Source organism: Lepisosteus oculatus, chromosome 4 (genome assembly GCF_040954835.1).
Source record: "Lepisosteus oculatus isolate fLepOcu1 chromosome 4, fLepOcu1.hap2, whole genome shotgun sequence".
Classification (NCBI taxonomy): Eukaryota; Metazoa; Chordata; class Actinopteri; order Semionotiformes; family Lepisosteidae; genus Lepisosteus; species Lepisosteus oculatus.
The window spans coordinates 29,307,734-29,329,868 of record NC_090699.1 but is presented as its reverse complement, the minus strand read 5'-3'; the positions used below and the strand labels follow the sequence as shown (position 1 = coordinate 29,329,868).

The 22,135-nt window shown below is 35.6% G+C and overlaps 1 protein-coding gene across 1 annotated transcript in view; it reads right to left on the bottom strand.

The window, feature by feature from the left end:
• Positions 1 to 522: 522 nt before the first annotated feature.
• plpp4 (phospholipid phosphatase 4) overlaps positions 523 to 22,135 on the bottom strand; it is a 68,576-nt gene continuing 46,963 nt past the window's right edge. Inside the window, exon 7 of the mRNA XM_015346513.2 lies at positions 523 to 1,574. Within this exon, the coding sequence (XP_015201999.1) occupies positions 1,510 to 1,574 (65 nt within the window). The 3' untranslated portion in view covers positions 523 to 1,509. The remainder of the gene's footprint in view (positions 1,575 to 22,135) is intronic.

Below are 22,135 nucleotides of genomic sequence, written 5' to 3'. Positions count from 1 at the left end.
AAAATGGAGGAACAGCACCATATAGTATTTCCTGTAATTTATGAAAAATATATGTGCATGTCAAAGCAAAGCATTACTCCCTTAACCTGTCTGGAATCAAATTATAAGAGCATGTAAGAATAAATTGAACTGCCTGGCCTGGGTAACTGGCAGACAGGATGCTGGTTATTGTAGATATTCTGTACAAGATCCTTGGTTAAAACATAAGTGTGGTGCACATGCACAACAATTGTCTCACTTAGACACTGATCCTTGCTCAGTTTTATTTGTGGCGCAGCTCTGTCAGTCCTTCCTTTTTTGTAATGTAACAACTTACATCAGAGTTGTCTGCTGCAGGCTTGAGTTATATCTAAAAAGACAGTCACTGGCTTTTGCTGGTAACACCATTGATAATAAGCCATTTTAGAATTATGGAATATAAACCTAAGAATCTGTTAGTGATTGGTGTGTCATTTGTCATTTGTATTTAAAGCCAAATGGCCATACATTTGTTCAAATACGTAAATTCAGAAGACGGTTAAGTTTAGGGCAGCTGTTGTCCTTGTTTATTTTCAACTGACAATGAGTTTTACAGTTAAAAAAAAACATTAAAAATGGGGCATTTTAAATGCACCGGCCTCAGACTACCTGGTACTGCTTGAGACACATTAGTCACACAAAAGATTTATTACATGTCTGACAAACCACCCACCAATTCATCAATGTTTCATAGACATGAAACCATCTGTAAACTGGTGTAAATATAATTTATTTTTAAAGAGCACATGCTGAGGGCAAAACCTTCCTTCTACCACTTTACAGAAAGAGTCTGAGAAAACAAAGGAATGCTTCATGTACGTCGAACTGTTTTTATTTTATTTATCCGCATCAGATAGGGCATAATTTTTCATACTGGAAAACTGAGTTCATTTTTGATGTGTCTGTTTATTTGAAAAGTTTTTAAATGTTTTTTGTTTACATAAATTCACAGGTAATTATGCCATCCAAGAATCAGATGCTTTGCGACTGTTTATTGAGTATTTAATTATAATAGGTATAGCTTAACCCACTTGTTTAAGAGGTACAGTAGCCTCCTGGCCAAGGGTAGCTGCAAAAGTGGAGATGGGGTGCAGGCAGGATAAATGTAAAAGAATATGAGAAGAGGTGTGCGCAAGAGTTACTGTATATACAGTAAATATCGACAGTCAATAATAATTGTTATTGAAAACAGCTGCATGAGATTGGCTCATCTGTTGTTATCCCTCCTGAACTTCAGGTAAGAACTTCCATTTAAAAGAGAGTTGTATTGATTGATATACTGTAACTTATTATGCTTAACAATATATACGATATTCATTGCAGGGGACACATGATCACAGGACACATCATTATTATTATTACAGTAAAAGAGAACAATTTCTTCTGTCTGTACAAACACAAATCTTGGAAGTTTTCATTCACACACTTGTGCTTGTCCCATTCTGCTTAGCAGTGCAGTATCCTTCTGTCAAGAGGTCTGACTCTAAAGGGTCAAGATCCCCTGGCCACTGGCCCTGTAGACTTGTGGCTCCTTGGCATCAACTCGGCCCCATGCCCTGTAACAGAAAGACTGAAATTTTCCTTTTCTTTTACTTTTTCCTTTCCTTTTCCTTTGTCACACAAACATCTCTCCACACCTACAACATTCCAATATCTCTACTATTGAATATTGTCCTTTGTACTCTTAAATGCCTGCAATTAGTTTTGCTTTCACTCTCATGAATCACTTTGAACTTATATTTCCTTTTCCTACCTTTGAAGGGAAAATACTCCATTATAATGATTAATAACACTTCAGCTACTGTAAGCAAGAAAGAAAAAGAATGCATATATATTATTCAACAATATCTTTATTGCCATTTCAGCAATTTTCTATGAAAAAACACAAAAATATATAGCTTATATATACTGTATGAGTAAGATCTTCATACTATAGAAATTAATAACTTTACAATATTAGCTTTAAAGTTTTATTTGTCCTTGTCTGAGTTTGACTTTAGATCTGATAGGGACAAATGCTTCAAGAAAACAGCCAAAAGTGATATTTGTTTTGTCAGATACAGTGGTCAGCATTGGACCTTGCAGACTTTGTTACATTACAAGCAACTAGCAAAGCAGAAGACCATTTATTGATAGTTGTATAAAAATCCACAACAGAAGTAAAAAATGCAGTGAGATATTTTGGAAAGATTAATGCTGGTCAGGTGATACTGACTTTTTAAACATTGTTGAGTCACATTTTCATTTATGATACTGCATGTAATGTAAATAATTATGCTGACTGTAATTCTGACAGATTAATATGAAAACAGTGACTGTGTAGAGGGCCATGATGAATGCTTCACAGTATTCAAGAATATGGAAATCCATTCCTCCATTTCTAACTGCACTTTCCATTTCAGGGCTGCAGGAGAGACAGAGCCATCCCAGCAAGCAACAGCAGCAAGACAGGTACACACTGGTTGGGATGCCAGTCCATTGCAGGAGAGATGCACATTCACACTTAAGTTCAATTTTCCCACTAGACAGAGAATAAAGCAATAATACACACATACAGACAAAGGCTGCTAGAATAATAAATAAATAATTATTTATGGTGAGAAGTAAAAATAAAACACTAGAAGAAGCCACATGCTGCACTTCAAGGAAGAAAAAATAAAGCTTTGTCTGATTTGATTACCATCAATATTCTGCATTTTCCTCCATATCTCAATAAATCTCTCCACAAAAACAATATTAGTACATCTTGTTTATGTGATATGTAAATGTCCATAGAGCTGACAGACATGTTTAAGTTTATACTCTTCTCAGCCCCATTTCTAGCTCCTCTGTTCATGTCATTTTCTCTGTTAGCTCTTTGGAGTAAGGTGACAGAAGTTTTATTTCTCTAAAAATCATGGAAAACCATTTAATCCTGTCAGCTGGAAGCTTTACCAAAGTAAAAAAAAAGTCAAATAACCTCTATCTAAAAATAAAACTATCAAGGTATCTTTCTCAAGGCTTCTCTAACTAAAATAAATGCCTGTAAAGCATTCATATTCATACGTGTATGCAACACTTAATTGATTAATTAGACAATCCGTTAACCAATTGTGGCAGGTTGGCCTGAAAAGGGGCACAGTAAGAATGGGACTGACACTAGAGGCACTTTGTTCACTAATTCTGCAATAATCATTTACATCAACTTTATTTTATGTGGTACCTTTCAGTACATTTTAATTGGGCATTAATGTTCAGATTGTTGAGTTTGTATACAAGTTTGTCTGTTTGCTCATCTGTACACCTGTACACCTTTGTAGGCCCAAGAAGTAGTTTGACAATAGTAGGTTAGAAGTAGTGGGTTGTAGCAAAGTGATAACTTTGAAGAAGTCTTTAATTTGGGGAAACATATTTCCATGCAGCCAAACAATAATGTCTTACTCAGAAGTAAGTGTTTGCATTACAACTTTTTGATCTGTATTCATATTAAATTAATTGACAAACCATTTAAAAAGATCCCACATCTATGGGTTTTTTGTCAGATAGACTAAACATAGACCAGTTTTATCACTCTTAAATATTTTGACACTAGTGTAGACTCAGAACCATACACCTAGCCTTAGAGCCACATCATTAAAAAATGTATGTCCTCTCAGAGGTTCAGACTTTGAACACAGTACATAAGGAAGTCAATGCTAAAAATGAGGCTCACAATCCACTCTTTAAAGAGCGTACATTTCTGACTTCTTTCCATCCTGACTTTCTAATTTATTAGTTGCTTACTTAAGTACAGTTATTGTCTTTCACAGTTCTTTGGTGAATGAGGGAACTCAGGGTAATAAAAACCTGAAAGAATCCACATCTACTGAACTATATAGAACTATATATATATAGTCTGTATGTCTGCTCTGAATGTTGGTTCAGTCTAAAATGAACAGTATTAGGGTTTTGTTTGATGGCCATACCTGGTACATACAGTATATCATGTTATTTCTACTAATATACTTAAAAGTGGCCTATTTTTAGTTTTCATTTAATGATTTCCTAAAAATGTTTTAACATTGACTTGCAACAAGATTGCTATTCTAGAGAGCTTTGAAAAAAATGTCTAGACTCTGAACCCTAGAGTTACATACAGTATATAGAAACCCCAGAACAGATGTGTTTGTTTTTGTAGTTATGTGTCTCATATTAATTCATATTCTTTAAAGGTTCAGAAAATTATTTTTGTCACAGTAGATCATTTTGATGATGAGCAATATGAAATAATGAATAAAACTAAATCTTTAACCTTTTGGACTAGTAATTTTTCTTTTTATTGCAAGAATAGACAGCTTCACCAACCTGACAGAACCATGATCCTAGCACCAAGATAGCATAGATATGCCACTGTATGTTTCACACAAGCCTGGGGCAAAGTATCTTAACAAATTAGCAAAGATAAAGAATTGAGCTCATGACTCTAGCTGCATGTTTAAGCACTAACAGCAACTGAAAGGGAGCAGCCATTAATAAATATTTTAATGAAAGACTAGCGAAAAACTAATCTGACACAGTTTACCGCCAGTAATACTGTTTGCTTTCACACCAAAGCAGTAAAATAAAGCACTATAATATACACTATAATTTAGACTATTATTTACTCATATGAATGACAAGCATGTTTCATTAGCAAAACATGTATATTATGTAACATACTGTCCAAAATACTCCACATCAACCAATTTCCATATCATTTCCAAGTATATCCTGTCTTAAGAGGGCACGTAACAAAATGGTTTCAATCCATTTGAAGCCTCTTGTCCTGATGAGGGTTGAAGAAACCCAGAGCCTATCCTGGAATCATACGGTGCATTGAGAGATCAAGAGCATGTGATTGCTGTGATCCATCACAGGCCCGTGGAGAAAGGAAAAAAAGTCAGAATAGCCATCAAAGTGACAGGCTGTTTTTGGGAGGTGGAAAACCACAAAGATACAGACAGTATACAGTACGTAAACATGCAAGAGCCAGTAACAATAATTTCGTCCATCCATTTTATTCTGCAACATCTTTCATTCTGGGTCACAGGGGAGCCAGAAGCTATCCAGGTAAGCAGAGGGCAATAGGCAGAGTACACACTAGACAGGACTCCAGTCCCTCACAGAGCAGAGACACAGGCACAAACACACTCACACCTAGGGCCAGTAACCTACCAGTATGTTTTTGGACTGTGATTGGAAACCCATAGGAAACCCATGCAAACGCATGGAGAACACAGAAAATTCCACATAGATAGTGCCCCACATCCAGGATTGAACCCAGGGTCCCCAGCACTCCTAACCACTGCGCCGATATGCCACCTGGTAACAATAATTTTCTTGTAGTAGCCACTTCAAGACTGATGACAGAACACAAAGCCACAATCATTCAGAAGAGGAGCCATGTGGGTATTCAGCCCCCACCTCCAGGGAAACAATAGTAGAAAAAATATAAACAACTTATTAAACATTCATAGCGCCAGAGCCATAGTTGGTTACTTGAAAAATATATTGTGATCAAAATGTTTTCTGCTTTAATATTTAATGCAAGGAGCTTTGAGTTTTGTCTGTGCTATTTTGCCCTCATGAGAGTGGACTTGGTGAAGGCAGCATGGACAGTGAGCAAGATATTTCTCTCAGACTACAATCTAAAATCAGAGGACCAGCAGGAGGTTACAATGTCAGCTCCTCCAGAACCTGTGGTGCACACTTTGAAACTTTAGAGGAAAGCCCTGAGTGAAATGGACTATAAGAAAAACAGGCCCTGACTGAGACTCTGAGAAAGGGTTCCTGAGAAAGGCAGACTCTGGGAGAAGAAGGAACATGCACCCAAGGTAAGCTTGATGTAACAGGAATGGCTGGAGCTGGTCCTGATCTGGCTTTTAAGGGGGGACTGAAAAGGGGCTGGAACAGGGAGCAGGTGAGGGAGATGAATAGCAAACAAGGAAGGGCTGGAGCGCCCTTAAGAGGAGGGGTTTGCGATAATGACAATCAGTTTGAGCAACAAATGAATAAGCAACCGCATAAACTATACACTAATATTGCCAAGGCATTTCACATGTGTAAGCGGGAATAGGTTAACTCTAGAAATGTGAAGAGGGAAGTATGGTCTGATTGCCTAACAAATACATTCATCTACCACCAGTGATCTCACCCTTAATGGTGCCAGAACCTCACTGGGAATGAAGACAAAAGATTTCAGAAGGACGGAGAAACTTTATCCACCAGTTTAAGGTGAAGGAACCCCATTACAATTTTGACACAAGGAGAAACCTGGTAAATAAAGTTAGATACAGATTGAAAAAGAAGTGAAGGTGAAATTTAGTCCAGTTTATGTCTGGTCCTGTTATTCTCCTACGGTTACATTCCTCTTTAGAATAGCAATTTACAGTTGGAATGTTACAGTGAAAGACGAGAATAATCAGTAGTTAACCTGCCTCCATGACCACATTACTGATGAAGGCAGATCTACTTAAGTATGGATTGTAATATTAATGCTATATGTGTGTTTTGGAGTATGTGGTGGCATCCTGCAATCCATGGGAAAGAGAGAAAAAGGAAACCTCCCTGTTTACATAATGAATTAAAAAGAATGATTTAAAGCTCTATAGTTAGAATAATTAAATAATACAGCATACTTAAAAGTGTACAGTGAATAAATTAGAATTACCTTTTAAAAAATGTATATATTTATAACATTTCATTACCCTATACTATACTGTTCAGTAAACAAAAAATAAAATAGACAATAACTAATACAAATAATACAATATCACTGTACTCACAGTTACGGTGAAGTGGTCTGTGTTTGGAAACTGGATTCAGTTGCGGGTTTAGAAAACAAACAAACAAACAAGTAAAACATAAACCAAATCATAGCCAGAAACAAGTGGAGATCCGGGAATAATCAGAATGAAATACCTCAGAGAAACATGGAAACAAAGTAGAAACAGCAAGCCAGGATTGAAATCCAGAAGAATCACAAAGCACTGTACTGGGGCAATCCAGGAACACATGGGGAAAACAAGCACTGTTAAACGTAAGTGACTGGAGACCACTAACACAAGTAACTAAGACTGAACACCAGAGGATGAAAAGGTGAGTCTTAAAAACCAGATGAGATTAGAGTTTGATGGATGGCACTGATTGTTGCCCATAGCATGTAGTCATGGCTACAGATTGAATGACAGGATTGGCATTGTTAGTGGTGAGTCTAGTGTGATTGCTTGTGGTCCAGTGATCATGGGTGTGACACACTTGAATACTTCCCTGACATGATTGCAATATGGATTACTTACACGTTTTCAATGAAAAATTAATCTGGAGCTTCTTGCTACCTGCTTGGGTGAATCAGACTTGCATGCTCATTCAAAGGCTTAAAATGCACTTTTTATACTTTTGTAATGTAGCTGGTGGAGAGTATTTGTTGATTTGCTCTTGTGGGTGTCGATGATGGATGTTTAAATACTATCTTAGGGATGTGCTTCGTTAAAAGAAACAAGTTTATCATTTGAGTATTTCACTCCCACATTTCATAGGCATCTGTACAGGCTGGTATGTGTCACATTGCAGCTGCTCTAGCACCACTCCATCTCACAAGGGGAAAATTGTGCATAAAAGAGAGAAAAGCATTGATAGTACCATGTTGATTTTTGATAGAAATTTTAATTTCTTCCAATAATTTGTGGAATTCATGTTCCCTTTCATTATTAAACACTCTTTCTGTTGAATGCTTCGGTGTCTCCCAGTCTTCTTTCACTCCACCTGAGCTCTTAACAATTTAATTAACTTAATGCTGAATTAAGTATCAAATTACTTTTTATCACTGCTTTGGGGGATCTCAAGAGGCTCAACCGTGAAGGAGCACATTCAGAGCACACATGGAGTGCTGAGACATACACATCTCCAGTGTAAATTTGACTCAGTAGGTAACAGGGACACACATTCACCATGCAGCAATATACTGTATAATGAGTGCCACTGTGGTTGAGTTGACTTTTGATGGCTAAGGTGCCCTGGGACAAACAGATTTTTTATAAAAAAGAAGAAATTGCCACTGGTTCACCATTGCTATACATGTTTGCCTTTCAGGAATATTCAGGAGTTTAAAATGTAAAAAGAAAAACATATATCTGCCAAACAGGAAAATGCATTGAAAAGCTTATAGTAGTCCCATCACACCATTCTGAAATCTAGATGCTGCAAATCTCTCTTGCAGCAGGGAACCTGGTCTTATGGTAAGGTGAAAATTAAACGTGTTCTAGACAGTAGTGCTGTGTGTACTCAGAGCCTGTGACAAAATCAGGATGGAATCCCACCACGTCATAAGACCAGGGCAGGGAGAAACTCTACCTGCCACATCTACACATAGCTCTTTGCAATAGTACTGAAGGTTTTGAAAAAAGGAGAAAAACAAAATTAGGATTGTACAAATCTTGAAGTGTGAAGACAGGAAAGTTAGGCTAAAGATGCTCACTGATTAATGTGTGTGCTAAGGACCTATAATAGAAAAGACTGTCCTCTGAGGAAACCCTTACATGTTTGGTTGCCTCAATTAGATTCCTTAAGGCTCACTGTCAAGACAGTTAGCTTTTCTAGTTCATTGCTTTGCATGAAGATACTCAGAGATATTCAACATCTCCAGCCTGGTCTGCAATCAGAAGGCATTGCTAGACAGCTACTGAACAGGGAGACACATCAAGTTCACTGTGATGGGTGGCGAGAAGTGCTGAGTAACAAGATTTCTCCGTTTGAAATGAAGTTATCAGTATTGCAGAACGTGTTACATGCAGAGGAAATCAATGTAGAGACATTAGAGAAGAGTTTTCAAGTAAACAAGTTTCAGATTAGTTTCTCCCGTTTTCTCTCCCACACAACCCGCCGCTCTGACAGCTTAGTGTAACAATGTTCAAACTCCTTTCATTTCATGAAAAGACACTTGTGTGTGAATTAAATTGCCTTTAGGCTTAGTATCGTTGGTCTGAAATATTATTTCTGCTCCTTTAATGGCCTCATAACTCTAAATCATAAAGTCTTTAAAGCTTTGATAACAGATTCATTCAATTGCAAAGGCATTCTCATTTGTCTTATTCTAGGCTCCTTATACTACTCTGCCTAAGGCACAATAAATATTATTATCACTTAATTACATATGAAGGGGCACATTCATTTTTGGTATAAATTGTTGCCCACTATTAAAAATGTCGGGGTATGAAATCAAGCTATATAAGTTATGATGCTCATGTAATTCAGACTGTGATCATTCATCCTGTTGTGATAAGCATTAACAAGTGGTCTCTCTAAACCCTTCAGGTAAAGTTTTAGCATCACTTCACCTTCGCATGTTCAAGCAAGAAAGATACGATACATGGCCAGAAAGGCTAAAGGTATATGCATCCTGGAATGCAAAGAAAGCATACGGAATAAAAAAACACCTTGCTTCTTGCCCCAGCAATAAAACAGCACAGGATATTTATTCAAAAACGTTTTTCTTTTCTTCTTCAAGATGTTTGAGTTCCAGTGCTCACTCTAGTATTTGTTCTTGTAAAGCTCAGACCCAGGAATTACAGAAGGGTGAACAGGCAGTAGAAGAAATCATCTGGGTTCTATTGTTCTCTGTTCACTGGTTTTGAACAGATGTTTTCAGAGAAAATGGCTATTTTCTCTCCTTTAAAATTTTAAATGGCTGTTTTTATTTTATATGACTATTTATTTTGGTAGTCAACCTCATTCTCATTTATATACGTTCTTTGTTCAGTCAATATTTGGCTGGAGTTAAATTTTGTTCTATAGAAGAAAATAAAAGGAAATTGTTAATGCATATTTACTAGATATGCAGTAAAACACTGTATTGATTTTATATATACAGCAACAAAAATAAAGGGAAACAAGGGCAAATCAGTCTGATTGAAACTTGCCTCATGACAGCCGGACACTATTTTTATTCTTGTCATCTGTGAGATTAATTGTTTTGCTTTAAGAATTTATGTTGAAAAATATAAATGTATTGCAGCATTTCTCCAATATACTAGTGGCAAAGTACACAGCTTATTATTCTGTTTTGTTTCTTTTGTTTTCTAAATGTTAGGTCACGTGCGCAAAATTTGTTCTTTTTTACTTTGGCTGGAAAGCACAGTGTTTAAGGGCACAACAAAGAGAAAAGAATTGTAAATATAAAACGGAACCATGGAGAGGCAGGAGAGCAGAAAAAGACCCATATGCGTAGCGGCAGAACGGGGGATTAGCCTGGGCTCAGCAGTTTAGGAGTCGAAGAGAAGCCAATGCCCTCAGGCAGCAGATGTGGGGTGAACTGGATGGTACAGTAGGTGGGTCTCAGGACATTCGAACGTCAATGCTGAGCACAGGAGAATAAGAGACCCGGAAATATATAGCCCCAGAGAGAGAGACACCGGAAGGAGAGCAAAGCACAGGAAACTAGGGACAGAGAGAGTAGGAGCGCCCTCTGGCTGCAGAGGGCGTGACAAAAACAGTAGATTGGGTTATAGTTTAGATGATTCTCATTTAGCCGGTACTGTTAATATTCAATAATACACTCACAATTATGGAAAATCTATCAATGTTATGTGTCCTTCAGTTATGCTCATTTTCTGGTCAATTAAATGAAGAAAGATAAAAGGAATGGAAACTACAATACATTAAAGCTGGTTAGTGTCTGAAAAATGGATAATACATTTATAAATAGTAAAGCATATCTACCTTTCATTGCAAAGGGAAATCAGCAGAATGAACATTTATATACAGTATATAGCTTCCTCATATAGCACAGACTTCACAAAAATCTCCAGACATTCTAACAAGCAAGAACCAGTAATTGCTTTCAATACTGTCCATATCGTGTGCAGGAAATGAAGAAAAATGTGTCAATAGTTTTGATGTGATAAAGCTATGCAATGTCTTATGGAGATGAAAGACAAGTAAGACAGAAGGTATAGTTAGGATCAGAGGGAAATATATTATTTTTTTAAATTTCACAATTTCAAAAATTTCTAACATGCTTTGATGTTAATCTGCCATCAAGGTAAGGAGTCTTTGTTATTAAGATCATCAATGTCCCCAACTTGTCTCGTTCAATGAGCACTTAAAGTTGATAAGGGCTTTCCTAGAGACATTTGTAGAATAAATCAGCTATCTATTGTGGACCAGTACTCATTTGTCGCATAATCAGTCTTGGCAGAATTCTCCGTACAAGAGTAGACATCATGAATTACAAAACCACAGCACCACATAAAGAAACCTGCAAAAATACCATTACTTTTCAAGCTGCAGTCTTTAAAAAATAGGATGCCAAAAACTTGACCTGGACAAAAGAGCATTTGTAATGTAATTTTTATGATGCAATCATAAACAATGAACATTTTGACTGTGCCGTCTTGCTCTCTGGTAAACACAATGCCTTTATTATCAGTTCTGAACTTTTGTACAGTATGTTACATTCGAGATACTGCAGATTCTGACCAGTGCATTTACAAATTAAACATCAAGTAGATATTAAAAGGATGTTAAAGGATGTAAAGGATTTGTGAAAATATTTTTTTCTTTGCTTCACCTCCTTTTCCTTTTCTTCGGCTGCGAAATGTATTCAAATTTGTTACTTTTAATTTGTAACTGTTTTTCAAATTCACCTACTACAGCAATAGTTTCTATGTTTTTTATTAAGATTCATCCAGGTCATTTTTTGCACTTCCCCCATTTTCAATGAAATATTTACAATAAATTATTTGTAGTGTGTTTCCATTTCTCCCATTATATGCAAAATAACTTCACACTTTAAATGCTTTAATTATGCTGAGTTATAAGCCTTAGTTCCCTTTGTTGGTGGAACTAGTGGCTTTTATTTGCATACTTATTTCAAGAATGTACCACTCTACTGTATTAGAAATCAGAAATGCATTTTTAATTTAAGTAACAAAAACAAAATAAAGCAATAAAAAAGTATTAAAAAGGGGCAAAAGGAGCTCTGCTAGATAGTAATTGTAGAACTGTCATTGTTAATCTAGTCTATGAGACAACGAAGGATTATTTCCTGATTTATATCTGGCTAAACACACTTCTTTATTGCTTAGCCTAACACAATAGATTAGACAGAACACGTAAATAGACTGGAAAAATGCAAAAGTATGTGAGAAGGTAACTTTATGTTGTCTTCTCTTGCCAGGAATCTGAAATTGCAAATTGAAAAGTATTGATTTCTGTTCAGTGCTGCTTCTATAAAATTTCAGTTGTGTGTTGTACAATGATCATTAAAATATTTCATTTCTGTCTACTTTCTCTTTCCTGAGTAGTTGTGGTCTGTGATATTTCCTGAACGTATTTGAGCATACAGTACATGTTAATTCAGACCTCAGATATTATAATTCTCACATTTGTTGAGGAATGCCAATGCCATGCATTTTGCCAAAGTATTCTTTTTTGTTCTTGAAAACTGCCTGCTTGGCCCATTGCCTCTGCCCTTAATCGTTCATAAGATCCTGCAATTGACTTCACTCTGTTCATGTCAGGCAAACACATTTTACGTAACACACCACACCAACTCAGCTCTTTGAAAAGTGCAATCCATCATCTCAAGCTCTAGGTTTCCGATTAGCCCCTAGGACATGCTTAATCACAATAGGCTTGTAATGCATATATGGTTTGAGCAGCCCAGCCATTCCAAGACATCTTTTAGCCTGTGTTGAAGAAGTTGTATTCAGTAGTTCCTGACAGCTCTCGATTTTCTTTCTGAAAGGAAAACAACCTCTGCACATTATCTTGCCAAAAAGGATGGTGTAATAGAATACATAAATAATCTGGATGATTTTCTTCCCCACTTGCTTAATTCAGCTCAGCAATGACAATAAAAAACAGAAGCCGACAGGCCCAGTTAATTCTGCATGATGAAAATGAGAGCCGGGGCACTTGCAGGAGCAACACATCAATGAACTACTTCACATCAATATTTTGTGGCAAGCTGTGCTGTTGATTCCTTTAAGGAAATATTTTTGAATATCTTGGAAAGGTTGTTAAGAACATTGGGATGATAGGACATTGCAAAGGTCCTGTCAACAGAAAATTCCTTTGTCCCTAATGCACGTGAAAAGGCCTTATATAAGAAATAATGGTTCATGCTACTTCATTTGCAGTACAGTACATTGCAAACAGTACTATGAGTCCCTCTATTTGCTATATTGTACTACCTTAGTTTTGCTTTCTCTGGGACTTGTTGTAGTGTTGACTTCTAATTTTTTTGTTTTATCACCAAACACGATGGGTGCATTACTTGAATTTTTTCCAATGCTTTAAAACATGACCACCTAGGACAAGTTAAACAAAGGTACCAAATAAAGGTACTGTAAATAATAAGACCTTGACATTTCGCTAAGGAGGAATCCTAAAGCACCATGAAAGAATACAGGTTAATGACTGGATGCCTACTTTTCCTATATTAACAAACCAAGAACAAAAGGGGTTACATATATACTGTATCATATAAAAAGGGGGATCCAGGGGCCTTTTTTGTCTTTCTCTTCCATTGAGATGTCAGTAGGAGCAGATAGCTAAATCCTGTTTTAACTTTTATTTTTCATCCCTTACAAACTGCAACATTTACAACCAGAGACCTCAATATCCTTTCTCCTTTCATAGAAAGACAAAAACCAGACCCGCATTTTTACAATTTATTCACATTTTTATCTTTAAGAAACAACACTGTGACTTCAGCAAAACCTTAAAGAAATAAAAAAGAGCACTTGGACTAAATAGCTGAAACTTTTTCATTTAAAGCCACACATGCCAAAGAAGTCAAAGCTGACATTTATTACACAATAGAATACAAATCCTGAGTGACTGCTGCAATTTCTCCAGGAGTAACTAAGACCGTTTTCAAGAGCAAAGGAATGAGTTGCCTTTTCTTCTTGGTAATTATTTTGATCACCAAAGATTACTGAAGAAAATTGCTTTTTTCTCCAGCACTGTGAACAAAAGGACTGGATAAAAAAAAACTAATGAGGGGTATTATAGTATGGTATGACATACAAGGAAAATTAATAAGATATCCCTGTGATACATGGTGAAAGAATTGATCTTTTTACCTGATTAAAGTATGGACTTAACATTAATGTCAGGGGTTTAATACAGTATACACTGTTTACATATTGTATGTAATATATTCCCAAGACACTGATGGCTGAAAGATGCAGGCTACAGTATAGGATTAATGAACAAAACTACTTTTTCTTTTCTGGGATTGCTCTTGATGTGTACTACTGTTCACAATGACTGTGAAGTACTGATTGGTATGTATTCCTTTAGAGAAATTTTACAGTGCTGACCTTTTAAAGTCTCAGACTCAAGCAGCTTAGGAATGTTTGGCACAGGTCCCCTTTGAGAACTAGCAAGAAAAAGATGCAGTATGACTCTGAATGAAAGATAAAACAAACACAAAAGGCAAAAAAGTGAAATGTCTAGACATCAATAGAAAAAACACTTTCTTATGTTCATGAATGTATGAACCCAAGCAAAGAAAGTTCCATCAAAGTTCGGGAGTCAGAGAATTCAGGAATGCCAGCAACAGCATGGACTTTGGGAAAAGTGAATCCAACTACCAACTTTCTGCTGGCATTCCAGCAGACACTCCCAGTTCATAATCCACAAACTGTATTTAAATGCCCAACCGATTTCTTTGCTGTCAGCTGAAATTATTGGCACAGATATGTAAATAAATCAGAGACCCATGTTTATCCTGGTTCTTTGTAATTATAAATGTTGAAAAGATAATGGAATGCAAACTGTATGGCATTTATGTCAGTGAGAGATTAATTTTACTAATAGTTTACATATAACACGCTTGCATAAAAATAGGAGAACATCGTTCAAGCATAGCTCTTTCTACTTTTGGTGACTAATATGTTCTTTGCATATATCATATATAATTGATCAATTATAGAAGAATTAATTGGGTTAATGGCTATGGGGATTTTTTGTCATTGATCACTTATGATGATGTTCTTCAAACTTCACCGTTTCCATATTTGTTTTAATATTTTAATATTTTATAATAAATATTTCCATATTTATCAAACACTAATACAGTGTTCTCCTTATTCTTCCTCTCAAATAAACCTTTAGTAAGAAAACACAATCTTTTAAATTATGTTGAATTACTCTTCAACCACAAGAACTGGATTGTGATTTTTCTATATTGTACTTTATATTCCCTGCCCCTGGAGAGCAAACCTAATCTTAATCTACACTTGCTTCATTAAGTGATACTGTAGTAACATTGAGCTCATTATGGCATTAACCTGTTTACTCATCCCAAGAGTTAATTCAAACCTCAGCCTACCTGTCAGTCCCAAATTCCAAATTCAGTACATGGCTGAGTTTTAGTTGCATTCAACCTTTGGACATTTTCTTGTTTGATGTGTGCAGGAAATGTCTTTAGATGCACACCATGTGAGCTCTGCTTAATTCCTATGGAGACCCATTCCCACAGAAGATGAAAGCTCAAGACTGAGCCTTTGTATCAGGCTCTTCAACAGGCTCAATCTCTCTTTTATTGTTTTGCTAGAATCACAATTGGCTGCCCGTTTTAAAGTATTTTCAAATACTTTTTTTTGTCACAAATATGCAGAGCCCACAAAATGTTAATTAATTTAATAACTTATTATAACAACAACAACAACAACAACAACAACAATAATAATAACAACAACTTTATGTTCTGTTGTTCGTCATGTATAAAGCCTTTTTTAATTATGTCACACTGGTGAATTAAAACTTGGAGCTGCTAGACCAGCATTTCCACAGTGTGTGAAATCGGAGGTCTGGCTGGCAATTGACAGAACTGGAATTACCGGAAGACAAATTTCCTCGGTTAAAAACATCATTGAATTTGTTTTTCGTGTAATAAACGGTACTTCTGTTGTTACAAGATAGATTTTAATGGAGAAACCATTACTGTGAATACTGTGGAGAGGATGTGAAATAGACTTATTTTAATTGCCATACTATTTTCTGGAAACAATAACAATTCAAAGGACAGAAACAGTAGCCAAAAGACTTTCACCTTGGGATTTTTCAGGAAATAAGTAACTACAGTATCTGCATAGAATCAAAACTAGGCAAATAGCCTTCTGTTATTTAGAGCCTGTCCTAATCCAATAGAAACTATGTTGTAAATAGTTTGTGAGGACACATTTTCATTGCTTTGTTAATCTGTTATTCCAAAAATATTAGCAAATGTATACTTTTCTAAATTCTTACTTTTGCAATTCAGCACCCTTGATTATAATGTACTTCAGTTCAATATAAATTGTGATTAATGTGTGGTACCATAATTAGTACATCTCTGCTTAATAAATATTCTTAAGTATATTATTTATGCGTGACTTTACTGTCTAGACCTACATGTCCTGGTTGTAATGTAATGAAAATGCTATGTAAAATTGATGCTATACAAATGTGGGACACTACGGTATCTGCAGTTCTATAGTGTTAGAAAAAAATATACTTACAATCTAAAAGCAAATGTGGCTGTTAAACTGTAATGTTTTGCTTACATTTTTGAGTAAAAAATGCACCTTGAATTAGTGAAACAATCAGAATGAGAAGGAATGAAAGGTGGTTTTAAGGTGAAAACATGACAAGCACATCCCAGTCATACAAGATGTATTCAGAATGGTAAACAATAACATTTATAGTACATTAATTCAGCCTACTGTCACAGCTATAAAAAGGTCTGTTGCCTACCCAATTAGTTTTCATTTTCTTACATGCATTTTCCCCCTTTTCTGTAAAGAGGAAATGCAAATACTTCCAATGATTTTGTGTTCAATTTCATAGAACTTGTTCTTCCAATTTTGGAACACAGCAATAAAGTCAGATTACTGAACTCAAGCCATTTACCGTGCTTCAATGTGAGTTTTCTTATTGGTGCATTTTTTAATGGAAATGTAGGGCAATTTAAAAAGAAGAAATTGCACTATAAAAATTAGTGAATTAAGTGACTAACCTGTAAGCAGGTATTAATCCCATAGTAATTAATTAGCCTACACAATAACCTACAGTATAACTAGTACTAAATCTAGAACCTAACCAGAACCAAAAATGCTCCTATACCGTATGTGGCAGTTGGGTTGGGAGAGTGGCTTTGTTCTCGGGTTAAGGAGGCTGTACTGATTTACCATATCCAGACCAAGAGATTACATGTCTTTTCTACCTTTCTATACAATTCGTTTGTACCCATATCAATGAACTCCTGTAATCTGTGAATCAGATGGTCTTTCTTTAATAATTACACACTGTTGTACTGTGTCTTTCATCCGCCCAAGCCTGAGGAAAACGCAATGACCCAAGATGCCATGCAAACCAAAACTACATGTTTCTGTTATTTCTTCCAGCCTGAGCACCAAGTGAAGAGATGTGACAAAAAAGGAAGCAGAGACAGGCATAGGTGAATCTTGTTCTATCCTGGAGGAATGGCAATCAATGCTGTGGAGAAAACCGTGAGAGTAATACTGTATGTGGTCATTCCCCTGCATCTCCATCAAGGTCTGAAAATGCATGCCTCTGCCCAGTTCTTGATTAGACTAAAGTAATTACTGTGGATGTGCTGCTCTTTTGGGAGATGACATGAGTTCATGCATACTGTACCAACTGAAAGACAAAAAAGAACCTTTTCAAAATAGGTCAAACAAATGAATTTGTTTGTTTGATTAATTTGTTCAATATAAATTAATCAGGAGTAACATCTCAAAACCGTAGGCCTCTTATCAGCTTCCTATGACATTGTTTTTAACAAACAGTGTTGTTCAGGCATCCATAATTATTGATCCATAATTATTCTGCATATAATAAAATAAATTATTTATGCCCTGTAATAGATTATCATAATATTAACAGAATATTCCTAACTTGGTAGAAACCAACTCAATCTATTGATTGGTAGATAATCAATTAATTGGAACCAACTTTTACTATTGATTAGTAGATTGAATTAAATGTTTAATTGATTATTAACAAGAATAGCGTTTTTCTTAATTCATGAAATATTTTATTAATAGATACTTCAGTGTTAATAATTGTTACAGATGCCTTCTTAACAAATTGTTAATGATATCACATACCACCACCTCTTTTTTATTTCAGATTTTTACTAATTAGTCATGACAACTTATTTTATGGTAACATTACATTAAAAATGAAAATACATGTATTTACCTTCACTTTAAAACTTACATAGGTAAAGGAGAAAAAATCTGTTACAATCAACCATATGTTTATAAATAATAAATTGAGGAATTCAGTATAAATATGTTTTGAAAAGATTTGCAATTCAGAGAGATTTCACAGAGGTTTGTTTTGCAAATCAAGGAGGCACTATCAGGTGAATTCACTCAGACTCAGAATGTAATATTTAGAAGCTGATACATTAAATATGAGAACTGTGTGATAACTGTCTATTATTTGTGGAGAACTAGAGTTCATTTATTATTTAAAACTCTCAAAGTGCTGGAAAAAAGCTTGTAAATCACACAGCACAAGAATGCCCATGAATAAATCAGAGACTTATCTCTATCCTGGTGTTTTATAACTATGTAAATTACATAGGAGACCCAATATAGTCAGTATGTGGGAGGCAGAGATTTATATTATGAATGGATTTACTGACGATTCACAATACAGCTACAATTAATAGTGCTTGAGGGAGATTTTTCTGTTTCTGCTCTCTTCGGAGTCTTAGAATTCCTGACTCTAGGGAAGTTCTGGGGAACCTGTGACTCTCAGGTCCCTTGGAGACAGTAACATTGGGCTCCAAGGAATTCCAAAATTATTCAATTGATTATTTTGTTGACATTATGTGAAATAAAACGTTTTTCAAGTAAGCTCATTCCTAGAAAATCCGTTAATGAATGAAAAATAATCATGTTTGTCAGTTGTGGCCTTGATTTAGAATGATGAATGTAACAGGTTGCCCCATCGGCATTGCTGTGTTGTCATACCCAGTAGCACAGGGCTTTATGTTTTCAGGCTTTTGGTGCAACCATACTCAACTGTAATACTCAATTACAGTTGAGTATTTTCTAATTTAGACATACTGTATATGGATTTTTTTTCTCTAAAACTTCACTAAATCAGTTTTACAGTTATGTATTATAGATTATTAAATAAATAGACCACTTAGTTAACTGAGATTTTGGATGGAGCAAAAATCAGAAGACTGTAGGTCCTTTGGAAATTAAGACTGAGCCACATGATTCAAATTACTGTAGCTGTATAATTGTCCTTAGATCTGTAGAGAAGTGTCACTTTCTTCCACTTAATTAAATAATTAAACCAATTTAACAGGTGAGGCCTTGCACAGATGGAAAACTGTAAAACCTTGTAACCCTCCTGTAATTTACGTTTGACATTTGTGACCTAAAAGGCTCTCTTGCTGAATCATTCTTGCTGAATCATTAACAAACCAAAGTGTATTAATGTTAGTATGATATCCAGGGAAAGTAAGAACCAGTGCAGAAGTACAAAAAGCAAATTTTTTGCAGAAAATAGTTTGGACAAATTCATCAATTAATAACTGTCTGTGCTGGGTATGCATTTCATCGTCTGTGCATTTCTGAAATAGCACTCTGCGTGCTGCATAATTATGAACGTTCTTTTAAGGTTATTTGAAATTGTAATGAGAAACACATTTCATGAAGCTGCCCTTCCAGCATTCCCGCAGCTTGAAGTTTGCAGAACTTGAGACTGAATATATTATACTTCCATGGAATGTGCTACCACCTCTAGGGCAGTAGACCTACTGTACCTCATGATAAATGAACAAAAAAATTATCATATATGCATCCAGCCCAAAAATAAAATAAAATCAAAACTATTTGTTCTACTTCACCATAGTTTATATGAATTTGAAATTTACATGGTTATGTTAGTTTGTTATTCGTGCATCCAGGAGTATCGTACTACTCCTTAAATTGAAGAGTACTGTAAAGGGACTCCAGTTACAGTCTTGTTTTTCAATCATCTACTAATAAGTCTCTCAGGAAAACAGACTACAGAAGACACAAATAATCTGACTTTATCCATGTGACTGTAGGCTCAGCTCTCGCTCTGTATTGCACACATTCCCACACATCTTACACTCCTTTCAATTGAAGAATTTAGTGCAGGTGATACTCAGTGCACAGTGATTTGTTTTAGACCTTCTCTCAGACTCAGGTACTGAATTACAGTTACATTTTCAGCCATAGATTTATTGTAGAATATGTTTAGAATGGTGTGCAACAAAAGAAACCTGTGACCTTGAAAGGAAAAACTGGAAATTAACTTAAATTTAATTTTAAAAAATCAGAAAAATGTTTTTAATACAGGATGTACAATACACATTCACAGACATACTGAAATATAGGAAACAAATGTCTGTGTCTAATCTTAACTGACTCATCTTGCCTGTAGGACTTTCTTTCCAGCAGGACTACTCTGTGCTTTAAAGGTTATCTAATATATCATTTACTGCCCTGGACAAATGGGATTTTTTAATGGATGAAAATTGGGGAAAGTAATGTTATGTCTACTTGAAAATGTCATTTTCCTTCTCAAAGGTAATGAATAAACCTGGTCGCATTTTCCTGTAAGAAATTACGTATCCACATCAAACGTCTTTTTTTGTGATGTACTGGACACACAAGTAATTTAAGTATACAGGAAATGTAATTGTAGGACTTGTAAGAATAAGGGGTGAAGAGTTCAGCCCGGAGTCGCACAGCAGGCTGTAAAGCAGACGACTTGGAGCTGAGTGCCATTTTGGTTGGTAGCTCATTATTTCTTCTTTAAAATATAAAGGCTGTTTATTTAATCACGACAAGGACCTGGCTCTCTCAAAATGTTTCTACAGCATGTCACTGAGGTTATTAACTGGCCACGCACAGTAGGGAGCTTGATTTTCACACATCAGTGAAGTATAGATCACAGGACATGGCCAAAAAAAAACCCACCAGATGTGGCATGATAATTTGACACCCAACTAAAGGCTGATTAGTTTGCAACACTAGTTTACAATACTGTAGGTATGTGAATATATGTAAATCCTTTAATATACAGTAGAAGGAATGAAAGTACTATACAATATGTATCTCAATACTTTCTAACCCTGCAATAAGTCAGCTTGGTTTTTGATAAACTAACTCTGCAATATTTTTGTGTGTACAGTGCATCAGAGAAGTGTGTTTTCTTTTCATGTTTACAAAATGTCAACAGTAAGAGCATTTTACATTCCGAAAGTGGATCACGTTCAACTTCAAGTAGCTCTATTCTTATTGTGCTCTCAAAAGTTGCTACTGTACATGTTGCTCTCAAAAGTTGATATATAGTATAATGTGTGTGCAAAACCTTTATCCCATGGGATTTATAGGGCAACTTCTGCAACAACCTTTTGTCAGTCAGTATACCCTCAGGAAGATATTACATTTCTTGTGATAAATCTTGATGTGTAAGCTAAACGTACAATGGATGATTCATGTTATATTGTATTGCAATCTTACTGCAGTCAAAGGAGATTTAGGCATTTTATAATTGCAGATGTTCCCATGTAACAAGTGAATTATGTTGCACATTTATTTTTGACAGCTATGAACTAAATACATTAAGCAGACAAAGGAAATGTGCAACAAATATAACATCATGTTGACTGGGTTTGCTTTTCATGGCTTGCCTGATTTATTCAAAAGATCACTGGATGGTTAAAAGTCAAAATCATTTGCAGAGGAATATCTTTGTCTACTCTCACCCATGCTGCTCAGAGATTAATTGACAGTGAGGATCCCTTTGAAGATATTTTTGCATAAAGGTGTTGACAGCAAGGCTGTCCACACCAGGTGGAAGAAGATGCTCTTCCTGTGGGAATAGTGTGTAAAACATCAGTCCCTGTTGTTGCTAGAGATTTCCTTTTCAAAAGGTAAGATTATTGTAAGATTATTCACTGTATATCTTACAAATTAAATAATCTTAAATTTTTTGTGTTTTTGCCAAATACTGTACAGTTTAATGGAGCTATATTGTTTGAGATTTATAAAAGCTTCAGTAAAGCTCTAACCTTCAGTTTCAGTTAAGCTCTGAGGTAAAAATA